General features: G+C 38.9%; 1 protein-coding gene across 3 annotated transcripts in view; it reads right to left on the bottom strand.

The window, feature by feature from the left end:
• Positions 1 to 21,602, bottom strand: part of TSPAN9 (tetraspanin 9) — a 143,797-nt gene that overhangs the window by 59,478 nt on the left and 62,717 nt on the right. For 2 of the 3 annotated variants that reach the window (XM_072355554.1, XM_072355469.1), the window contains exon 2: positions 9,901 to 9,980. In XM_072355554.1, coding sequence (XP_072211655.1) covers positions 9,901 to 9,963 — 63 coding nt within the window. In that variant the 5' untranslated portion in view covers positions 9,964 to 9,980. Of the gene's footprint in view, positions 1 to 9,900; positions 10,394 to 21,602 lie in introns of those variants that run through there. The other variant, XM_072355375.1, reaches the window with a different exon arrangement.

The raw sequence follows: 21,602 nt of genomic DNA, 5'->3' as shown, positions 1-21,602 counted from the left end.
GGGAAACTTTTCCTTATGCAATGAGGTCTTGAATGTTATGGAGGACTCAGCAGGAAATTATACAAGATTGGGAATCTCCAGGGCAGCTCTCTGGTGGTACTGTGGGGGACAAATTTTATGGTCCAACTTAACCATCTAACTGGGGAGGCACCTGGGCACTTCTTCAATCAGTTATACCATTCACCCTGGCATTTGAAAAAGAAATGTATATAGATTCAGTCAGGGTACCTAGAGGTGTCCCTGATAGATTTAAGGCAAGAAATCAAAATGCTGCGGGATTTCAGTCACTGTTTTGGTGGATGACAATCAACAAGAACATAGAAATTATAAGTGAATCTAGATGCCACACACAGGAAAGGAATGATCTAGCAGGAGAGAAATCCTGCTAGATTAAAGAAAAGGGGGGAATGAACAGGGAAGCAGAAAACAGATGCTCTGCTGGAATTCAGAATAAAGGGGGGCTAGAAGGGGGATAGTTAAAGGTAGTTTTCAGAAAATGATTTAGTTAGGTAGAATAACAAGGAATGGAGTTTTCAGAAAATGATTTAGTTAGGTAGAATAACAAGGAATGGAGACAGTGGGTCTGGGAGAGCAGATAAGGAGTGAGAACTCCCTGAGACATCTGGCGAGGAGGGGATTAGGGGTTGTAAATATCAAAAGAGGAGTTGCATCTCCCTGACAAGATGGGCGATAACAAGAGGGGGTCTGCATGATAAAGAATATGTATCAGAATTACGGGACATCATTGACTATGCATGAGGTGTACCTATATCTGTATCACGGTTTTACCAGTTGGTGTGCAAGTTTGGAGGAGCTATCCCCCTTGCACCCAGCGCTGAAATAAACATACCTGCTTTATAACCCATCTCTGGATTATAGAGTTTGATTCCGCAAATCAGTTGTACGCATTGCAAAAGTATGCAAGTCGTGACATACCTAAGGATGTGCCTGAAGAGATATCGGGAAGGACTGGAATCAACCCCCCTCCCCGGACTCTTTGTTTAACCAAGGCCTCTGGGACAGAATGGAAGAAGCTTTGAAGGGAATCAACATATCAATGCGATAAGAGTACCGAGACATCTTGGAAACAAAAACAGCAGGATGGAGACTGACTGGCACATGATAGAACGTGGACTAACAAATTTCAGAATGTAATTAACAAATGCAAACCTCGGGTAAAATCGTAACCTGGAATACCCAACCAAAGGGGAAAGGGGAGGGAAAGACATATGGAAGACAAGGTATAAAAACTAACATCGTGTCTGTAGGTGCACTTCTGCTATCAGGGCACCCACCATTGCAATCGTGAATAAAAACTGCTTTTATCAGAGATACCGTCCTGACCAAAAATTATTGAGGATATTCCCAACATACTTTACTGCAGCTTGAATGCAGGACTGATAAGGGCAATTTTTTTTTTTTTGTTAGCTTATGCTGACTGTACCTTCAAGATGAACAGCTTACACTGACATAGCTGCAGGATAGGTTACCAAAAGTGCTGAAAGAAATATTTGGTTTAAATGTACTCAATGGATATGATTATTTTGCTGTGCTCAGCACTTGTTAAATCACACTATGACCAGGTTTGGTTCTCCCAGTTCAAGACATATATTCAAAACTTGGAGATCATTTGACAGAATATCATCAAGATTAGCAATGTGAAAAAGCTGCTGCACTGAATTTTTGTGTACATAGAAAAAAAAATGAAAACAAACTGAACGAATTGAGAACTACTGGAATAGATTACCAAAAGAAATGATGGAGTATCTCTTCCTTTAAGTACTTAGGGCTCAGGCTGATCAGGCCATGGGTAATATAGCCTTCCACTCAGCAAAAGGCTGGACCAGATGATCCAAAGGAATCCCTACCAACCTAGACTTCCATAATCTATTCCATAATCTAAATGATTCCACTATCTAAATGTAAAAACAAACAAACAAAAAAAATCTAAAAACAGTTATGGGGCCCATGCAACATGGATAAAAATGTCTACATTGGCTGTGAAGTAAGCTTCACTATTTTAAAATAAACCTAGTCTCAGGCTTCAAATAACATTTAACTGTTATGCTATAATGTTACTTACTTTTAATGGAGTTTATTCACAACATATTCACTAGGAAATGATACTGTTTGAACAACATATTACTTTTCCTTCTCCTTCTAGACAAATCACTGACATGCAAAACATTTTTTTGCTAGCTGTATTCCAACACTGATGTGTATATTTGCATAGGAAACCTAAAGAGTGGTATACCACTTGTAGGAGAAACTAAAACTAAACATGGAATCTTTTCACAGCTTCTCAAACTCATATTACAAACTGAGTTCTTCTGCTAATGTGACTGAAAACAGCCTCTAGAAAATTAGGACCACTTCTTTTCCAGAATTCATTTTATTGCTCTGAGTAACTTTTTAAATTATTATTTATTTTCAGTACTCTTACTTTCATGGGATTGTACTACAATTGTTATTCTGCTGTTGTCTTATGATATCACAGTCAAAATATGACAGAAATAGATATCTCTACTATGGCAAGGAATAAGCATCTCAGGGTCATTCTTAGCCTATCTCTCCTTGCCATTATTTCCTATGTCAATAAATGGAGGTTATCAGATAATACAGCCAGGAGCAATAGAATGAAAGAGAGAATTTGAACATGCTTCCTGTTCTAAGATGTCACTAATTTGCAATTTTTCTCATTTCAGGGACAAAACATCTGACCCTCTTAAGCCTCAGAGATTAACTTTCAGTCATGCAGAGAGTACAAGCCTGCTCACAAGATTTAACTGTTTGACCAACAAGCTCAAATAAGCATTAAAGCTTTGGTGTGATATTTCATACATTCCAGTTAAGGGTAAAAAACATTTAAGTATGGATTACCATAAATAAACCATTCTGAAATCTCTGCCTAGTCTACAGTAGCATTATCTCTGACATCATATATATTATCTCAAACAGATATGGACATGCTCCCTTTCTTACAGTTTGATCTGAGACTTAATAAAATGTGACTTGCATGGCTGTGGTACTACTGTCTTTTATGTTCAATGATAATCGCACAACATTGTTTTTCATCTATAAGAGAAAATATGAATCACTCCTGCTGTAAGAAAAATTAGACAATTAATTAATGCAGAAAAATCTTATCGAGAGCAATAGTTTTTATCTATAACACAGTATCAATGGAAAATTTGCTGTATTTGAAATTTGCTGATACTTCAAGGTCAGCTAACTCTACAGCCTATGTTTTTCTGTTCTTTATATTTCTGCAAAAAGAAAATCTTAACAATCCACTATAAATGTACTTAAAAGCTGAGTATAAAATATTTGAATTTGGAAATTTGACTCCATTTAACTTAGACATGTGAACTTTTCCTCATAATTATACTATTAATAGTAAACTAGTACTGCTCCTATGAGACAGTTTTGAAATAGGTTAAATATAAGCATCTAATAAGACACATTAAGGATCTTTCTGACTACACTTAGCTTTCCAGCTCTCTGAAATCCAGAAGATCAGAGATTATAATCATCTTGACAGATGTATAGTTCCCCCAATAAGACATATTTTATATTAAAATTAAAGCAACATTAAATGTATTATAAATGCCTTACTGTATATGCATTCATTAACCTTAATTAATAGATCAAATTAAACTTCTGAAGACTGTTTTCTTGCAAGATTGTCTGCTGAAGTTTTAATAATTTATTGTCAGTTCAAATTTTACTTTTTAATTCTCATTTTCAAGTTCTCGTGTTATGAATGAAATTTCTTTTCAAAATTTTTGATTATAAAATTTCCATTTTATACAGAACATGATTTTCTGATAAAGTCTGTGAAAACAGTTCCTGTAAACCTTTCCTCTGATTAAAAAAAAAAAAAAAAAAAAAAAAAAAAAGTGCAGTCTATCTAATAAATACATATAACCTGATTTCTTTTAATTTAGTGAATGCCTTTCTTGACAGCTAAGTCACTATCTGTAAAGGCAAACATCAACACTGGATTTCTTCTGCATAGCTACACAGGAAGCTCCTCAGTCTCCATATACTTGCCCATAAACATTCAGAAGGCAAACTAAATCAACTAACATTTGCACTTGTCCCATCCCTTTACAAAATACATTACACACTTAAGATAAATTCAGCATAAATCATCATTCCAGCCACATATTTAAATACTATAAGCTTCCTTAACCCTCAGCTCAGACTTCCCTAATCTCTGAAAGAAAGCAATGCCAGATGGCTACGAACAACTGCTAAGAGGACCACAGGGAAACACCCGAAGCTCTTAGTACCATGGTGGACTCAGTACCATGGTGGAGAAACACCTTTTGTTTCAACTTACTGCTCAGCCACACTTAGATCAAATTTATGTGTGGAAATCACATGCAGTCCTTCCACATTAGCTCATACACCTGATTCTGGCTTTCAAAAAATGTATTTTTTGTCATTAATCTAATTCAACAAAATTTATGTCCTGTTGGGCAGAAACAATACACCGACTCTTTATCATAGTTATTTCAGTAACAATATGCTTGTTACATGGAGACAAGGACAATCCACTAAACAATGCATTTCCCCATCACCTCCATGCATATACATGTCAATACAGATAAGTCTGAATTAAACATGTACACACATATATATGTATGCATGTGTATATGATGTATGTACATATATATATGTGTGTGTGTGTTATATAGTAAGACTGCTCTGAAAGTAAAGCCTCCTATTTTATTATGTTGGTCTGTGACATCAGAGGCAGATGATGGTAGTATGGCAGTAGAGATTGAACCTTCCTGCCATAATTCACTGTTGCCATGTGACAGTTTGTAGGAGAGTGGCAGTCTGACAAAATGGCATCTGACACGGAAGTGCATGTGAAGCAAAGGTGTGGAACTGAATTCTTCAGTGTACGAATAATGTCACCCACTAATATTCATCAGTGCTTGTTGGATGTCTATGAAGATCAGACAGCGGACGCCAGCACAGTGAGGCAGCGGGTGGTACATTATATCAGTGGTGACAGCAATGTGAAAGGCAAGGAACATTCCAGACAACCATGCACAGCTGTCACAATACAAAATGAAGAGAATCTCAATGAGCTCATCCATGAGAATCTGTACATTACAATCAGGGAACTATGTATGGAACTCAATATCAGCTTCAATGCATTGAAAACAATGGTTGCAGCATTGGAACACTGTAAACTTTGTGCCATGTGGGTCCCACGAATACTCACAGAAACAGAAAGAACACTGTATGCAAGTTTGTCAGGATCTATTGAACCAATATGAAGCTGAAAGTGACAATTTCCTGAATTGATAATGATGATTGTCTCATCATTATCAGTGCTGAGACAAGGTGTCACCAATATGAGAAGAGTCCTTGGTGTGGCCACATGGGAATCTCCCATTCAAGAAAAATTTCAAGATGCAGCTTCTCAATGGGTAAAATGATGAGAACCATCTCTTACAACAAGAAACAGGTGAGCCTTCTGGATTTCCTGGGACCCATACAAAACATCAACTCTGAATGCTACATCACAACGCTGACTAAGCTAAAGGCTCAGAGTTCCCAGCCAGAGAAGAAGATAACTTTCTCTTGCAACACAAGAACACCAGGCCCCATAGTAATTTGAAGATGCTATAGCACACTGCTAGTCTTCACCAAACTGTCCTACCACACCCAGTGGTACAGTCCAGATTTGGTGCCTTCTCTTCTGAGTTCCACCTGTTCAGGTTGATGAAACATGGACAGCGTCAGCAACGCCACCATCTATAAAACAGTGACAGTGGGTCACGTCTGCTGGTGCAGATTTTTAAAAGTAAGGCACTCAGGCTGTTGTCCACGGCTGGCAAAAATACACAGCTAATGGTGGTGACTATGTTAAAAAATAGCATTTTGTAGCTGAGAATTTGTCCAATAGTGTTATTGTGTTACTAGTATCTGTTGTGGTTTCCATGGAAGTAGGAGGCACTACTTTGAGTGACCTACATAGAAGAAAGCAGAATGTCTTCCTCCAAAATTTCCCCATGAAACCAACACTGGAATTTCAACTCACAAAAGAACTAATAAGAATTAAGAAGTATTTCAAGAAACTACTGCAGTATCTTGTAAGAGTTGCTTTAGAAAATATTTACTGTCTACTTCATATCAAAAACTCACTCCTCATCATTATAACCAGGAACTATTTCATTTTCTCTGGAGTTCTTTACTAACTTTTTTCTATTAATTCCCTTTCTCTGAAAACTTCATCCAATTCTCAAAAATGAGCCCATTTGACAGCTAAATCCTGAGTCATCCTTCAATTCCACTAAAAATATGTAGAGATGTGTGTAAGACTAAGTCATTCTGTAACCGATCATCCCTCTTTCACTTTGTGCCACTTTCCTCCACTACAACTGCCTACTTGCTTTCCAAATGCACAATTGGCTTATGCTTTCCTCTGTGCTTCCTTTTGTTGACAGTAAAAATTGTCAGGTTGTATGGGAACTGTTGAATCACAGCCTGAACCTCTGATCAACCACCTGAGGCAAGCAATGAGTCAGACATGGAAGCACAGGTGAAGGCAATTCAGCTGTGTGACCAGAAGAGGCTGGGTGCACCTCTCCTAGATCCCATTTAAGGCTGACTGCCACTGAGGAAGGCTCTCTTTTTGGAGACTGCTCCTCTTGGAGTTTTACCTGCAAGCCTACGCAGGTGAGTTTGTTTTTTTTTTTTTTAATTATCTCTTTTTAACCGCATCACTCAATTTTTGTTGATTATACACAGGTCCATCTGCAAATTCATGTTTAAGATTTTTTTTAATTAGAAGGATATATTTTTTTTCATTGTTGTTTCCTAGATTAGAGTTTGTTGTTTCAAATAGTGTTATTGTGCTACTTCAGCCTGTTGCAGTTTCCACAGAAATAAACTGAAAGCATAACTTTCAGAGTGACCTGTATATGTCGTTTATGTACTTATCTATTCTTATGTACATAATCTTCAAATACATAGAATCTGGCTGACAGGCAGAGGGAATAGTACAGTTCACTGGCATATGTGTGAGAGACTAGATCTTTTTCTCTTTGTAAATAATGGAAAAAAACATCCTCCTTCAGGCCAACACTGGGAGTTATTCAAGCTAATAGGGCCTGGAGTTCTTGGATACCAGAGGTAAATGCTGTTCCTCATTTTTCAGTAGATACATTGAAGAACTACAGTAGAGCAGCACTTCCTAGCAGCCAACCATTGCACTACTACAAATCTTGAATAAGATAACCTTATGGAAAGTACACTGGTCATTCAGGTTGCCCACTAACTACTTCACTTGCCATACAGCTGCTACACTGCTATCTGTTTAAAGACACCTTGGAACTGCTTTTAATCTCTGTTTACAGTTGCTAAAAAAAAAAAAAAAAAAAAAAAGTTTTTTTAATAAAGAGAAATCACCTTGCCATTACAAAAGATAGTTGTCACTGCTCAAGAGCAGACAACTTCATGGTTCTGGACTTTTCTTTCTTAATAAAAATTCTGAAGGATGCAAGACTCAAATTGCGGTGGGGCACTATAGTCCTAGACACAGCTCTGTCAGTGATGCTGGGAAATGTTCTGTACTTAACAGATCAGTGTGCTGAAAGTCAGGACTAATGAGACCAGGCAAATCTGGGAATGAGGAAAAAGGGTTGAGAGGAAAGATAAGACCGAAATAGCAGGAAGTGCTTCAGTACAGAGTAGAAGTAGGAGCCAGTGGCAGAGCTGCCTGGAAAGCCCGGAGCTGGGCTAACAGGAGAGTTCAAGGCAGGAGTGAGACACTGAAAATTTCTGAGTCAGCAAGAAACACACACACATAGTGAAACACACACACATAGGCAAACACCCATAGCCTGTCAGCCATAATATAACAAACAGAGGTTCCAGGTGCAACGCCAGAGGTGGCAAACTAAAGTGCATTTGCCTGTGGCACACTTCATTCTAGTTCATGTTTCCATGATTAAAATGAGATGGCCTATTTACTTGAATGGCTTAAGACAAAGGATAATAACGTATTCTGATTATGAAAAATAAGAATCTAGCAAGACTTCAGTCCTCTTGAATGATGCAGAAGATGTCAAGTTTGGCTGGCAAAACTGAATTCAAATCAGGTAAAGAGAAGAAAGGGGGAATTTAATACAGCTAAGGTGAAAAATGTAAACCAGGCTGGTTAATCAAATTTCTGTTGTAACTAACATCAAAAAGTATTTGACATCTTGCACCTTAGCATTTTTCTATAACTGTGATTCTGTAGTACCATATTTATTCTGTATAGCATAGCTCATACAAAAAAATTTTGGAACATCAGTTATGACAATGTTTAATAACAGAAAGAGAAGTGACATAAGCCTACTAAGAAAAAACATGTATTTTATTAAGTGAAAGTAAAGAGATAACTGATGATTGATTACAGAGAACACAAATAGTGATATCAGAAGAGCCATTCCAAAAATAATGGTGACAAGCATCATATAAAAAATCTTCCAAGGTGTCAAAGTAATGCACCTTTCAGGTCAAATAAAAGTCATTAATTCTAGGAACAGTTAAGGTAACTTCCTGGTAGTGTTTGTATACAAAAGATTAAAAAATAACAACAAAAAACATGAACTTCAATGACATGTTCTTCACTCCTTTCTATTTATTTCTATTTAAGTAAGATTCACACTATTTCAGTGGTTGAAACATTTCAATCTGTTACTGTTAAACGATCACTATTGCTAGAGTGGTTCAGTGCTATACCAAATCTCCCATTAATGCTTGCTCCTAGAAGTTATTTCAGTAAGTGTGTCAAGATGAACAGTGAAGCTGCTAGTAAGATTACAAATTTGAACACTGACTCTAGACCACCTGAATTGTACTGTTAATGGCCCTTCTTTTAAAATAAACCTAGAAAAGATGTCTTTTGTTACTTATGAGATATACTGTATATTTCTGGACCACAAACATTAATGACATGGTTCATACATTCAAGTACTGTAATATTGGGAAAACAGTGACCTTTGTTTTTAAATGGAGCAAACTCTTTTATTTTCAGCTGTACTCACACATATCAAGTATTACAATTAGTCTGTATGTTCCTCAGCAGTACTGTTCAATCAAGGATGCCTAGCTGCTGATTGATTTGAACATCTCCCTTCCTTGCACCTCACATCATTTTGTTCAAAGTAGACATTATGCTTTTAATTTGCTTGTTGAGGAGTTACAACTCCTCTTGCCTCTTGGCTCATGGAGGGAAATCAATTTTGATCCTTCAGAAGTAAATGCAAACCTCCAATTTTACATATCAATGTGGATAACTGTAGCTGAAACTGAACCCAGACTACTTCATCATTCCAGTTATTTCACATTTAAGCTGATACTGTAAGAGGTTAGAACATAGGCAATTCATTGTTTTTAACTGGAGAAATGGAACAGAACTTCCTTCAAACAAAAAAGCAGCTTGTCAGTGAAGTTTACAGCAAATGAGATTTATGCCAACAGTGAGAATGTACTTCAAAATTATATTTAACTACAGCTTAACAAATTACAAAACCTGTGATCACAGGATTTTAACCATACAGTAATTCTTCTCTTCCTGAAGAACAGTTTTGCTATTTCTTAAATATTCCAGTTCAAAACATGTTAGAATATTGAGTTTCAAGAATTATTAGTTGAACTACAGCAACCAGATGATAATAAAGACCTTAAAAATGTACATTTTCTCATTAGGCACAGGTTTAATACTGAATATACTCCATGCAAGTATGAGACAGGGTGAGAAGGGAGGAAGAGACAGCTGGGGGGAGGGGAAGAACTTGCTGTAGCGCTTCAAAGATGCACTATAAATGTAATGCAGCAGTACAGACAACACTAACAAATGAAGGCAACTGAAAATGCAGTACTCACCCAAAATATCAAATTGAAAAGGAACATCATATATTTCAAACAACACAGGCAGCCTCTTGTCATGTTGCACTTCTTAAATTCTAAAAGGAAAACAAAGGATAGATCCAGGTAAAAGACCACATATTTGCTGCCTTTGGGTGCACTGTATTTGTCACTTTTTATGCCAGTCCCAGTTTCGATGCCAGTGTGGTTCTGTGTGTGTGATCCAGCTGTACCATAGAAAGCTCCAGCAGTAAAACCTCGGCTGAATTGCCTTCCTGAGGTAGAAGGTTTAGCAAAATCTGAGTCTTTGCTATCCAAAGATGGACTCCGGTGAATTGAAGAATCCTCGCTACTTGACTTCTCCATGATTTCTCTTTCCATAGTTCTCAGATTCAATGTACAGCATCTCTCAGTATTAAATGCAGTGCAATACAGGCTGTCTGTATTTGCTTCTCTTTTTCTTCACACATAAATCAGATAATTACTGCAGAATTTATTCACTGCATTGTTGCTATTTATCTATTTTTTATAGCAATGCAGGCTGTACTCTATCCGTAGCATTAATATCCTATGCATGCACAGACTCATGATTTATCTTGATGAATCAGTTACGCAGAACTTCAATTTTTATTCAAGAGCCACAGGCTCGTTCTCTCTGTCCTTATTTTACAGCCCTCTAATCTATAGGCAGCAGATGGTTCTTGCATCCATTTCCAAAAAGCTTCCACAGTACACCTGGGAGAACTCCCTGTAGCCTGACCACTTTCCTTGCTCTAACCTTCTCTTTCTGAGTCTGTCTGTTTCACATGCTGTCTTTTTTTCCCCACCCATTTACAGTATTTCATTCAGTAATCAGCTATCAGAGTGCACTCTGTGTTTCACTGCTGCTGATGTGAAATCATCCGCAACTGGGCATTTCCCACAGAAATCCCTGACCTAATAGCAAATAATAAATCCACCCTCTTTCTTGCTCCTCCCCTCTGCTTTCCATCTGACCAGTTAGAAGAAGCCTTCTCCCATAGGGCACGCCTCCATGACACAGTATCTTTAATAGGATTAGAGTTACTCTTGACTATACAAGTGCACAACAGAAAATCTCTTTAAATGTCAAGTACTGTTTAGCTATTTATGAGCTAGAACTATGAGGTAATAGTACTGTTCCAGTGCAATCAAGTTATGTTAAAGTATACATTAGAGAGCCGAGAACTAGCCTCCCTCTATACACAAAATGAACAGTGACTACACAAACATAGAATTTTTTGGGGGCTTTAAACGTCATGGGACAAGGTACTGGAACAGACTAGCAGCTAGCATACACTGAATAGATACATATCTCACTTGTACATGCACACAGCGACACCATCATTTCTGAAATAATTAACTGTAAGAAAAGCTGAGCTGCTGTCTCTTACAGAATGATCAGTGATTCTTTAAACTCTTTAAATGTAAAGATATCTGAACCTCCGTCTATTTACAGTCTGCTTAACTAGTAAATCAGAGATTATTCTTGTGTATGCTAATGTATCATCCTATGCCGTAAGTAGATTATGAACTAGAAACAGTGACCCAAATGTCACATTTATTTTCCAGATAGTAGCACAACATGCCTGGCAGGACCCTGAAATAGAGAAGGCAGAAGTGTGCATGTGTGTTGGTGCCTATGCTCAAGGGGCACAGGGAAAAGGGCAATAATTCTGGTCGCAATTGGTGCTTTCAAATCTGTCATTTTGTCAAGAATGTAAACACACCACAAGGATGTTGCAAAGTGAGAAAACATTTAAACTGTAAATTCTTATTTTATTTTTTTTCAAAGAAAGGATAATAGGAGGCCACTACAAAAGATATACAACTACCAGAAAATGGAGGAAAAAAAAAAAAAAAGAAAAAAAAAAAAACACATATGCAAAATCAGAACTAATCCCGTGAAATTTCTTTACTCTTAGATATCTATGCCCAATACCTCCTTAAAATTCTGTTATTTTTACATTCCAACATTGGAATCAACTTCTTAAAGCAGCTATGTACTGTTACTGATAGGCTTTTCCTGTAAAAATATCCTCATTTTCCTGTGAAAATAAATATAAACTGCTCCATGCCATAAAATACTAAGTATTTGTGAATGCACAACTCTTCTCTCCTTGTTTGAATAACATTCTAGCAAGCAGACCCAAGCCTTTATTAAGCACGCTTATTCACTGTTTTTTAAAAGTCATTTCAGAATTACCTGCATCAGGTTTCTCCATCATAATTGCAACTATGTGATAAAGAAATGAAACACTGCAGCAGAAAAGTTTCTGCATATAACACAAGGAGAAAAAAAAACAAAGACCTGGAAATTTGGCATGATGTGACCTGGAATCTTCCTGAGACACTGGAACAAGCAGGATAAGTAGCATTCAAAGCACAAAGCAAATGCCTAAGTTTTGTTTTAGAAGAATGAAAATACTCTTGTCCTTGAAAATTTACTTGAAAATACACTGACTGAGAAGTTCTGCCATTTCAATCCTACGCTGCAGCTAGTTACTTTCAGAATTTACCAAAATAAGCTCTCAGTAAAAAATAATGAGACTGCACAAGTAGTCTGCAGTCTAACATATTTTTCTCTGTTTACTCTTTAGTTTGCCAGAAGATTTACAATGACAAACTAAAAAGCAAGGAGTTAGATATTCAGAAAAAAGTAAAAGCTGTGTATTTGTGGAAAATATTGCATTATAAATACCTGTGTCTGTTACTAACAGTTACATTACAATAACAAATTATACGCACCTTTTTTAAAAAGAATATTTTTTAATATTTTATAATATACAAAAAATCCCCATAAATCCAGAGTCTGTAAATGGTGGAAACATTTAATATTGCTGGTTAAGAAAAAAAAGCAATACAATGATCCCCCAAGCTTTTTTCTATTTTTATTAGCAGACAATCTTGATATTTTCCACAAAATCATAGAATCACCAAGGTTGAAAAAGATAGTCAAGTCCAACCATCCACCTATCACCAATATTTCCCACTAAGCCATGACCAATATCTTCGCATTTCTTAACACCTCCACCACCTCCTAGGAAGCATGTTTCTGCACCTAACCACTCTTCTGGATAAGAAGTTTTTCTTAACGTTCAAACTGAATCTCCTCTGATACAATGTGAGGCCCATTCATCCCAGTATGTTAATTATGCTGGAGAAGAAGTCAACATCCACCTCACCACAGCCTTCTTTCAGGTAGTTGTAAGAGAGTGATTAGGTCTCTACTGAGCCCCATCCTCTCCAGACTGAACAATCCCAGTTCAATCAGCTGCTCCTCATAGGCTATGTCAACAGACTTTCCCTCATCCACCAGTTGCTTGACTGTAAAAGGAGATCATGTTGGTCAAGCTGGACCTGCCTTTTTTGCACCCATGCTGGCTGGGCCTGATTCCCCAGTTGTCTTGCACATATTGTGTAATCTCACTCATGATGATCTGCCCCACAACCTTTCCTGGCACCTGATAGACCTGCAGTTGCCAGATCCTTCTTACTACCCTTCTTGTAGAGGGGAGTCATGCTGGCAAGACTCTAATCCTCTGGGATTGGCCAGGAATGCTGACATACACTGGAAAGCATACTGGCAATTACTTCCACCAGCTCCCTCAGAACCCTTGAAGGATCTCTTCCAGCCCCATGGATCTCTGACAGTTCAGGTACAGCAGCAGGTCTCTAACTGTTTCTACTTGAACTGTGGAGGGGTTATTCTATTCCCCATCCAAGACTTTTAGGTGAGGGGGATTGCTTCTTTGACCATTACTTGTAAAACACCTATCACTAAGAGCTGTCCATGACTGGCCAACACCACAGTTTATAAACTAGAACAATCAAAGAAATAAGTGTAGCCACAATATCCAACTTCAAAATCAAAGTTTGACTAACTAGCACTAGGGCAAAACGAACAAGATTAACCTCCCCTTCTGCTATGTATAAAAGAAACATATGACTCTCTCTTATGGTTATGTTGCTACAACCAAGGAGACCTTACCAAGGAGACCTTACAAGCTTCAGTAACCTTCTGTCACTGTAGCTTTACAGATTAGATGCTACCTTCTCCAGCTGTAAACACTAAGTTTTTAGTAGCTCAGTTAATATATCACACAGAACTGCTTACTTGGTGAAAAAAAAAAAAAAAAAAAAAAGGCATGAAAAACATTCAAAAGCTCACTATGTACTTCATCACTTTCCAGTTACCGAAACAGAATTTTGTTGATGAAAGATGACTACACATTAAAAAAAAATAAACTTAGTTCCAAACACAAAAGCCTAGGACACCCGTCTATGGGCTCAGCCAAGTCACAGTGGTATTAGACCATTTTCAGACACCAGACATTCAAATGAATGTATCGATGAAAAGGAGGGTTATTAATAATAATACCCTAACAACAGGCTAGTTCTGCTATTGATACTGATTTACCTAGTCCCCTCCTGGAAACAACATACCAGATCTTGACAATTTCAGTTTTTATTGGTACTTTTAATAAACTTTTATTTTTATCTCATCAGAACTTCAGTGCCAGTTACACACAGCTGGATTGTGCATGAATGCCTCTGCTTCTTTCTTCCCACTTCACCAGTTTTTGTACAAACAGCTTGTTAGAATAATGATGCAAACCTGAACAAAAGCTGAACAATTCTACACACATATTTACAACCACATACTTATAAAGACAAAACAGAGATAAAAATGTATTTAAGAAGTAAATGAAAATAAAAAGAACTTTTCCCCTTGCAAAAGGTTGAAATTCATTTTATAAGATAATCCACTAGATGACCTTACTGATGAAGTGAAAAGGACAAGAAGTACTATAAGCAAGAATATGAAAAAAAAAAACCAAAGGTTGAGCAAAAATATCTTAAGGTTCTGTTATGACCTCCTATGATTCCTGACTTGAAAATATCAAAGTTCAGGAGTTTTTGAAGGGGGAAATAAGAATTCCAGTCACCAAAATACACAACCCATCTTAGAACCAATTATAGATTTTAACTTGAAGTTTCCATTATGTTGGCTAGAGCTACTGTCACCACTCAAAAAATGGTGGAGGATCAAGATGTCTGCTGAGGATGCTGGCAAAGAAGCAAAATTTACATATGCTTAAAATGGCTCCAGACAGAACTCTAACCACGACACTACTCTCAAAATATTAATTTCTAGAAAATGACTTTTAGTTTTATGTTTTCATTACTTCAGAAGAGTGAACTTTGAGCTGTTTAAGGAATCACAGAATTGCTTGGGTTGGAAAAGACCTTGAAAATCAAGTCCAACTGCAACCTAACCATACTACCCTAACAAGACACTGATATATCATGTCCAAGTACCACACCCAAATGCTTTTTAAACACATTCAGGGATGGTCTAGTATTAGATATGGAAAGACTGGTAGCCCTGCATGTGGTAGGGAGGCTGGAGCTTAATGGTCCTCAAGGTTCCCTTCAATCTAAGCCATTCTATGATTCTATGATTCAATGATGGTGAATCAGCCACCTCTGTGGGGAGCCTACTCCAGTGCTTAATCACCCTTTCTGTAAAGACCTTTTACCCAGTATCTAACCTAAACCTCCCTGGCACAACTTAAGGCTATGTCCTGTCACCTGTCCCCAGTGAGAAGAGACCAACATCACTGTGTCTGCAATTACCGTTCAGGTATTTGAAGAAAGCAATAAGGTCTCCCCTCAGACTCCTCTTCCCCAGACTAAACAGCCCCAGTTCCTTCAGAAACTCCTCACAGGACATACTCTCAAAGCCCTTCATAAGCCTTGTTGCCCTTCTTTGGACCTGCTTCAGCACCTCCATGTCCTTTCTGTATTTAGGTGCCCAAAACTGAGCACAGTATTCAAGGTGAGGCCTCACCAATGCCAAGTACAGTGGCAAGATTATTTCCCTAGTTCTGCTCACCACACCATTCTTGATACAAGCCAGGATGCCACTGGCCTTGGCCACCTGGGCACACTGCTGGCTCATATTTAGCTGACTGTCCATCAGTACACCAAGGTCCCTTTCTGTTAGGCAGCTTTCCAGCCACTCCTCCCCAAGCCTATAGGGTTGCCTGGGGTTGTTGTGACCAAAATACAGGACTTGACAATTGGCCCTATTGAAACTCATACAGTTTACCTTGGTCCATTGAGCCAGTCCATCCAGGTCCCTCTGTAGTGCTTTTTCCCCTCTGGCAAATCAATGAACCCACCCAGCTTGGTGTTGTCTGCAAACTTAGTGAGGGTGCACTCAATCCCCTCATCAAGATCATCAGTAAAGTTGTTAAATAGGAGTGGTCCCAGAACTGAGTCCTGCGGACACCACTCTTGACTGGACGCCAACTACATTTAACTTCACTGATGACAACTCTTTGGGCTCGGCCAACCAGCCAGTGTTTCACCAGCAGTGTGTATGCCCATCCAAACCATGGTCAGCCAGATGATATCCCTTAGGAAGCTGTCCTTAGGGACAAAGGAGCAGAGCAGATCTGGCAGATCTGGCAGCTCTGGATACCTTTCTGAAAGCACAAGAGCTCTCCATCCCCCAGCATAAAGAAACTAGCAGAGGAGGCAGAAAGTCAGTCTGACTGACCTGCTGGTCAAAATCAGGGAACAGAAGGACATGCAGACATGGAAACGGAGGTATATGGAAGTGAAAAATAACAATGGATTCTTTTCCCTCCAATAAGTGAAAAGCGAGAAGTGGCTTTCACAGGCATGGAGAAAGCCAAGGTACTCAATGAAAGTGATTTTATTCAGATCCAACATACTTATGCGCACTTGTGTTCTGCTTTACTACTTCAGATAAAACTTGGTCTCTGTGAATTCCAACACTACAGAGCACAAGAAAATGCTTATAATTTAAATTCTGCATTTTACCTGAAGGAGGAAAGGGACTTCTTTCACTACAGTAGCACTAGTTTAATAGTTGCTACTTATATAATCAGTATGTCTATTTGCAAGTCAGGGACTCCTTTAAAGAAGCTAACAGACTGTGACAAGTCTCAGCCAGTAATGACACAAATGTGTGGCAGCATTTGCTGTACCTTCCCAGAACACCAAAATACATACGCAAAGAAATGCTTTTTATTGCATACACAGAAAACAAAATGTAGGTAGTTGAAAACTGCCAACCACAGATAGGAAGGCAGCAACATTATATTCCCGATATCCCTATGGAACACCATCAATCAGGTCTTCAAAGTAATGTTCTTAAAAAATAAATTTAGAAAAAGAAAAAAAAAAAAAAAGAAAAAAAGAAAAAGAATAAAAGCTGCAAATGTGAGAAGATTCTTCTTATTTACAGTCTACAGAAGTAAGTTATAAGACTTCAGTACTCCTCAGTTTTGACTTTTGCACTATCCCAATTCACAGAATCATAGAAAGGCCTGGGTTGAAAAAGATCATATTGATCATCTAGTTTCTACCCCCCTGCCACAGGAAGGGTCGCCAACCACTAGACCAGGCTGCCCAGAGCTACATCCAGCCTGGCCTTGAATGCATTCAGGGATGGGGCTTCCACAACCTCCTTGGGCAACTTGTCCCAGTGTGTCACCACCCTGTGAATAAAAAACTTCCTCATCATATCTACCTGAACCTCCCCTGTCTCAATCTAAAACCATTCTCCCTTGTCTTATCACTATCTCACTATCCATCCCCATAAACAGCTGTTCCCCCTCCTGTTTACATGCTCCCTCCAAGTATTGGAAGGCCACAGTGAAGTCTCCCTGGAGCCTTCTCTTTTCCAAGCTAAACAAGCCCAGTTCCCTCAACCTTTCTTCACAGTAGAGGTGTTCCAGCCCCCTTCCAATCATGTTAGTGGCCCTCCTCTGGATTCATTCTAAGAGCTCTGTGTCTTTCTTGTACTGAGGGCCCCAGGCCTGGACACAATACTCCAGATGGGGCCTAACAAGAGCTGAGCAGAGGAGGCGCAGTGGTATAAAGTGCTGCTTGCGGCACCGAAGGACCCGGGTTCGAATCCCCCTTGTGGCGCAGGGGGTAGAAGTGCCGCTTAGCTACACGGGGGGCTCGAAACCCGGGAGTTGGACTCGATGATCTCTAAGGTCCCTTCCAACTCGCACGATACTATGATACTATGATGACTATCACCTACCTCTCCCTGCTGGCCACTCTTCTTTTAATGCCTAGGATATAGTTGGCCTTCCAGGCTGCAAGCACACACTGCTGGTTTATGTTCAGTTTCTTGTCCACCAGGACCCCCCAAGTCCTTCTCCATGAAGCTGCTCTCAAAGGGTTCTTCTCCCAGCCTGTATAAACACCTGAGACTGCCCGGGCCTAAGTGCAACAGCTTGCAGTTGCACAACTACAGTATAAAAAGAACTATCAAACAGCAGAAGTCTTTTACCTGCTGTGAGAGACAGCAGTCCCTTTTCCCCTTGATCACTCTGTAAGTACATTATTAATACAGGAACTCTTCTAATTCTCTACAGTGTGTAGAAGTCCCTTGAATTTAAGGTTAACCTCTATCCTAAAGAGGCTGTATTTCACTAGCATCCTGCTTTTCCCAATTAACTGACAGCTGGTAGTTAGGTATTAATGTAACTATTAAACCTTAAAACAAACAAAAGCAAAAACAGAAAAACCTTCACACAAAATGCTTCACCTAAATAAAGAGACAGGAGGATGACATCATTCACTTTTTAAATGCAACATACATCTCTCAAACCTGCACACTGATGCCATGAAAGAACATTCTGAGGCACATTCTCTTCATAACTGAGTTAATTTCTACATTGCTAAAATGCCCGTATTTTGGCATTTCATAGAACCATAGAATATCCTGAGTTGTAAGGGATCCATATGGGTCACTGAGTCCAACTCCTGACACCACAAAGGATTACACAAAATTCAGGCCATATTTCTGAGAGTGCTCTCCAAACATTTCTTGAATTCAAGCAGCTCAGGGCCATGACCACTGCTTCGAAGAGCCTGTTCCAGTGCTCAGCCACCATCTCAGCGAAGAACCTGACTTAAGTAATTATAAGCATAAACTGTTGTGATTTCATGAATACGGACATTTAAAGTCACTGCACTAGAGCTGGCAGAGCCTAGATGTCCACAACTGTCAACAAATTTACACCATTATTTTAGACTCCCTTTCCCATTATGTAATCAGCAGCCTCAGCCTTCATGTTAACCTGAAGGTGTTCAACTGACTGCCTGACCAGAAAGCAATCAGAGATGCGTGAATCATCAAAAGACTGTTTACCAGAAGCACTTCCAAGCAAAACCTGACCAGTGCTCAGGTCCAATAGGTACAGATCCACAGCTTTCATATGGGAGTCACATTGCCAGATGAATTATCTGCTAAGGGCCCAGAGTCAGTAGACTCAGAACTAAAAGTTTTCTGCAGAGTAGGCTGAGTTCAAGACAGAATACAGAACTGCCTTCTGATGAGCCCTCAGCATGACCTGGGGCAGAAATATCTTCAAACAGCACTGGAAGCTAACCTCTGCAATGGCTAAATCCTCTGCCTGATCCTTGTTCTCCCTGAGGTCTATCAGCTGTGGTAATAAGCTATAATGCCTAACAATTCCTCTCATAGACTTCTTTTGTCATTCAAGTGAAACACTCCTGAAGTCATGAGAAATGTTTTCTGTAGTAATAATTTGCAGTACTCAAAGTGCCTTTAAAAACACCTCTCAAGTTATGACCAAACTATTGGCTAACAGCCGTATTCCATTCTGCTAGTTTGGGCTGGACTCTTCAATGGCTTCCAACAAGCTTTTGCAAAATCTAGTTGGAACAAAGTCCACAGTCACTTTCCTGCCTTGGAACCCTTTGGACATAAAAGTAACGTTATTTGAGCACCCATATCTACCTTTACAATAAAGATCCTTGCATGCTTTATGGTAACACTGAGTGTTATTGTCTATAATGTAACAGTCACGCAATTAGTGTTCTTTTCTTTGCCAACAACAATCCTCAGAGGAGAGAAATAATTTATCCACAATATTCATCTCATAGAAAGGAGGCTAAATGGTTCTCATTCATTCTGAGTAAGATACAAGAAAGGGTGTAAAAATGAAACAAAGGTAAACCTCTTGCTGTAGTGTAGCAGATTTAGGAAACGGTACAGCTATTAGTGAACTTAGTGATCAGCTCATTATAAGAGTGTGAAGGGAAGAGAAAGTGGAAAAGGGGAAAAAAAAAAAAAAAAAAAAGTGTACAATTTAACATGATCCTGTCTGTAAAGACACAAATATGCAGCAGATCAATTATCTGGTTAATAGTGTGAAAATTTAATTTTTTAAAGTATATTAATTAGCCAGCCACTTTAAAGGCAGGAGGGGAATATTATGACTAAATATAACCTATACCTTTACAAAATGAGTCACACAATTTGGGTTGAAAGGGACCATTAAGATCATCTAGTTCCAATCTCCCTAATATAGGCAGAGACACCTCCCACTAGACCAGGATGCTCAAAGCCCCATTCAGCCTAGCCTCGAATCCTTCCAAGGAGGGGGCATCCACAGACTCTCTGAAAAGCACGTTCCAGTGTCTTACAACCTTATATGTACTAAGGTGGACTCATTTACATTTCATGAGTGCTGGCTGTGTACTAGCTGCAATAACAGGCAATCAGAGCCTAATATGAGGAGTAATTAATGGATACAAGCATGTTTGACTCTTCTTAAAAGCCAAGCTCAAGTTTCCCCCAGTTTTGAAAAGCTTGTTTGTACCATCAGTCTCTCTCAAGGATCACCAAAAATAACCTCCATCAGCAGACAGCAACTAACAACCTTGTAAAAGTCTGCAATTCTTCAGTGGCAACTGAAAGACCAAAAAGAAAAAAGTGTGTTTTGGATGGGGAAAACTGTGTATCCTTCAATCCGCTCTGATCTACTTAAGAGAGTAACAAGTATGCGATATTTATGTTATGAAGTATCTGTTCCCCTTTCGAAGTAGAACTTCATTAATTCATTACAAGCAGATGCCTCAAGTCACCCTCTGAATCAGAGGAATCTATTAAATACACAGCCACAACTACACAGTAACTGGTATGAATCAGCATGGGTCTTTTAACAACATAACTAAACAAAAGGCTTCCAAAATAATTCTACCAGATAGTAGTAGATGGTGCTAAGTTACAAGCATTTCTTTTAGGAGTTCAAAGAGTTAAATTTAAAGATGATAATGACAATATGCACACAAACTTTCTCCCGTCTCCCCCATGTTCAAGCCTAACCCAGTTTCAAGCCTAACGTGATTATCAAAAAGGCCTTACAAATCTTCCTTTCAGTGGAACAAGTTAATCATACAATCACAGAATCATAGGGGTTTGAAGGGACCTCCAGGGATCATCGAGTCCAACCCCCCTGCCAAAGCACCAGGTGGGCCTTGAATATCTCCAGAGAAGAGACTCCACAACCCCCATGAGCAGCGTGTTTCAGCGTTTCATCACCCTCACTGTAAAGAAGTTCTTGCGCACATTTGTGCGGAACTTCCTATGCTCTGGTTTCTGAACATTTCCCCTTGTCCTGTCTCCACACACCACTGAAGAGTCTGGTCTCTGCCCCCCACAACTTAGATATTTATAGACTTGGATCAGGTCCCCTCTCAGTCTTCTTTTCTCAAGGCTAAACAGATCCAGTTCACTTAGTCTTTCTTCATACAGGAGGTGCTCCAGGCTCTTCACCATCTTTGTGGCCATCCGCTGGACTCTTTCCAAGAGATTCCTGTCTTTTTTGTACTGGGGCACA

This window comes from Excalfactoria chinensis, chromosome 1, assembly GCF_039878825.1.
Source record: "Excalfactoria chinensis isolate bCotChi1 chromosome 1, bCotChi1.hap2, whole genome shotgun sequence".
NCBI lineage: Eukaryota > Metazoa > Chordata > Aves > Galliformes > Phasianidae > Excalfactoria > Excalfactoria chinensis.
This window is presented reverse-complemented; position numbering and strand designations above follow the sequence as displayed.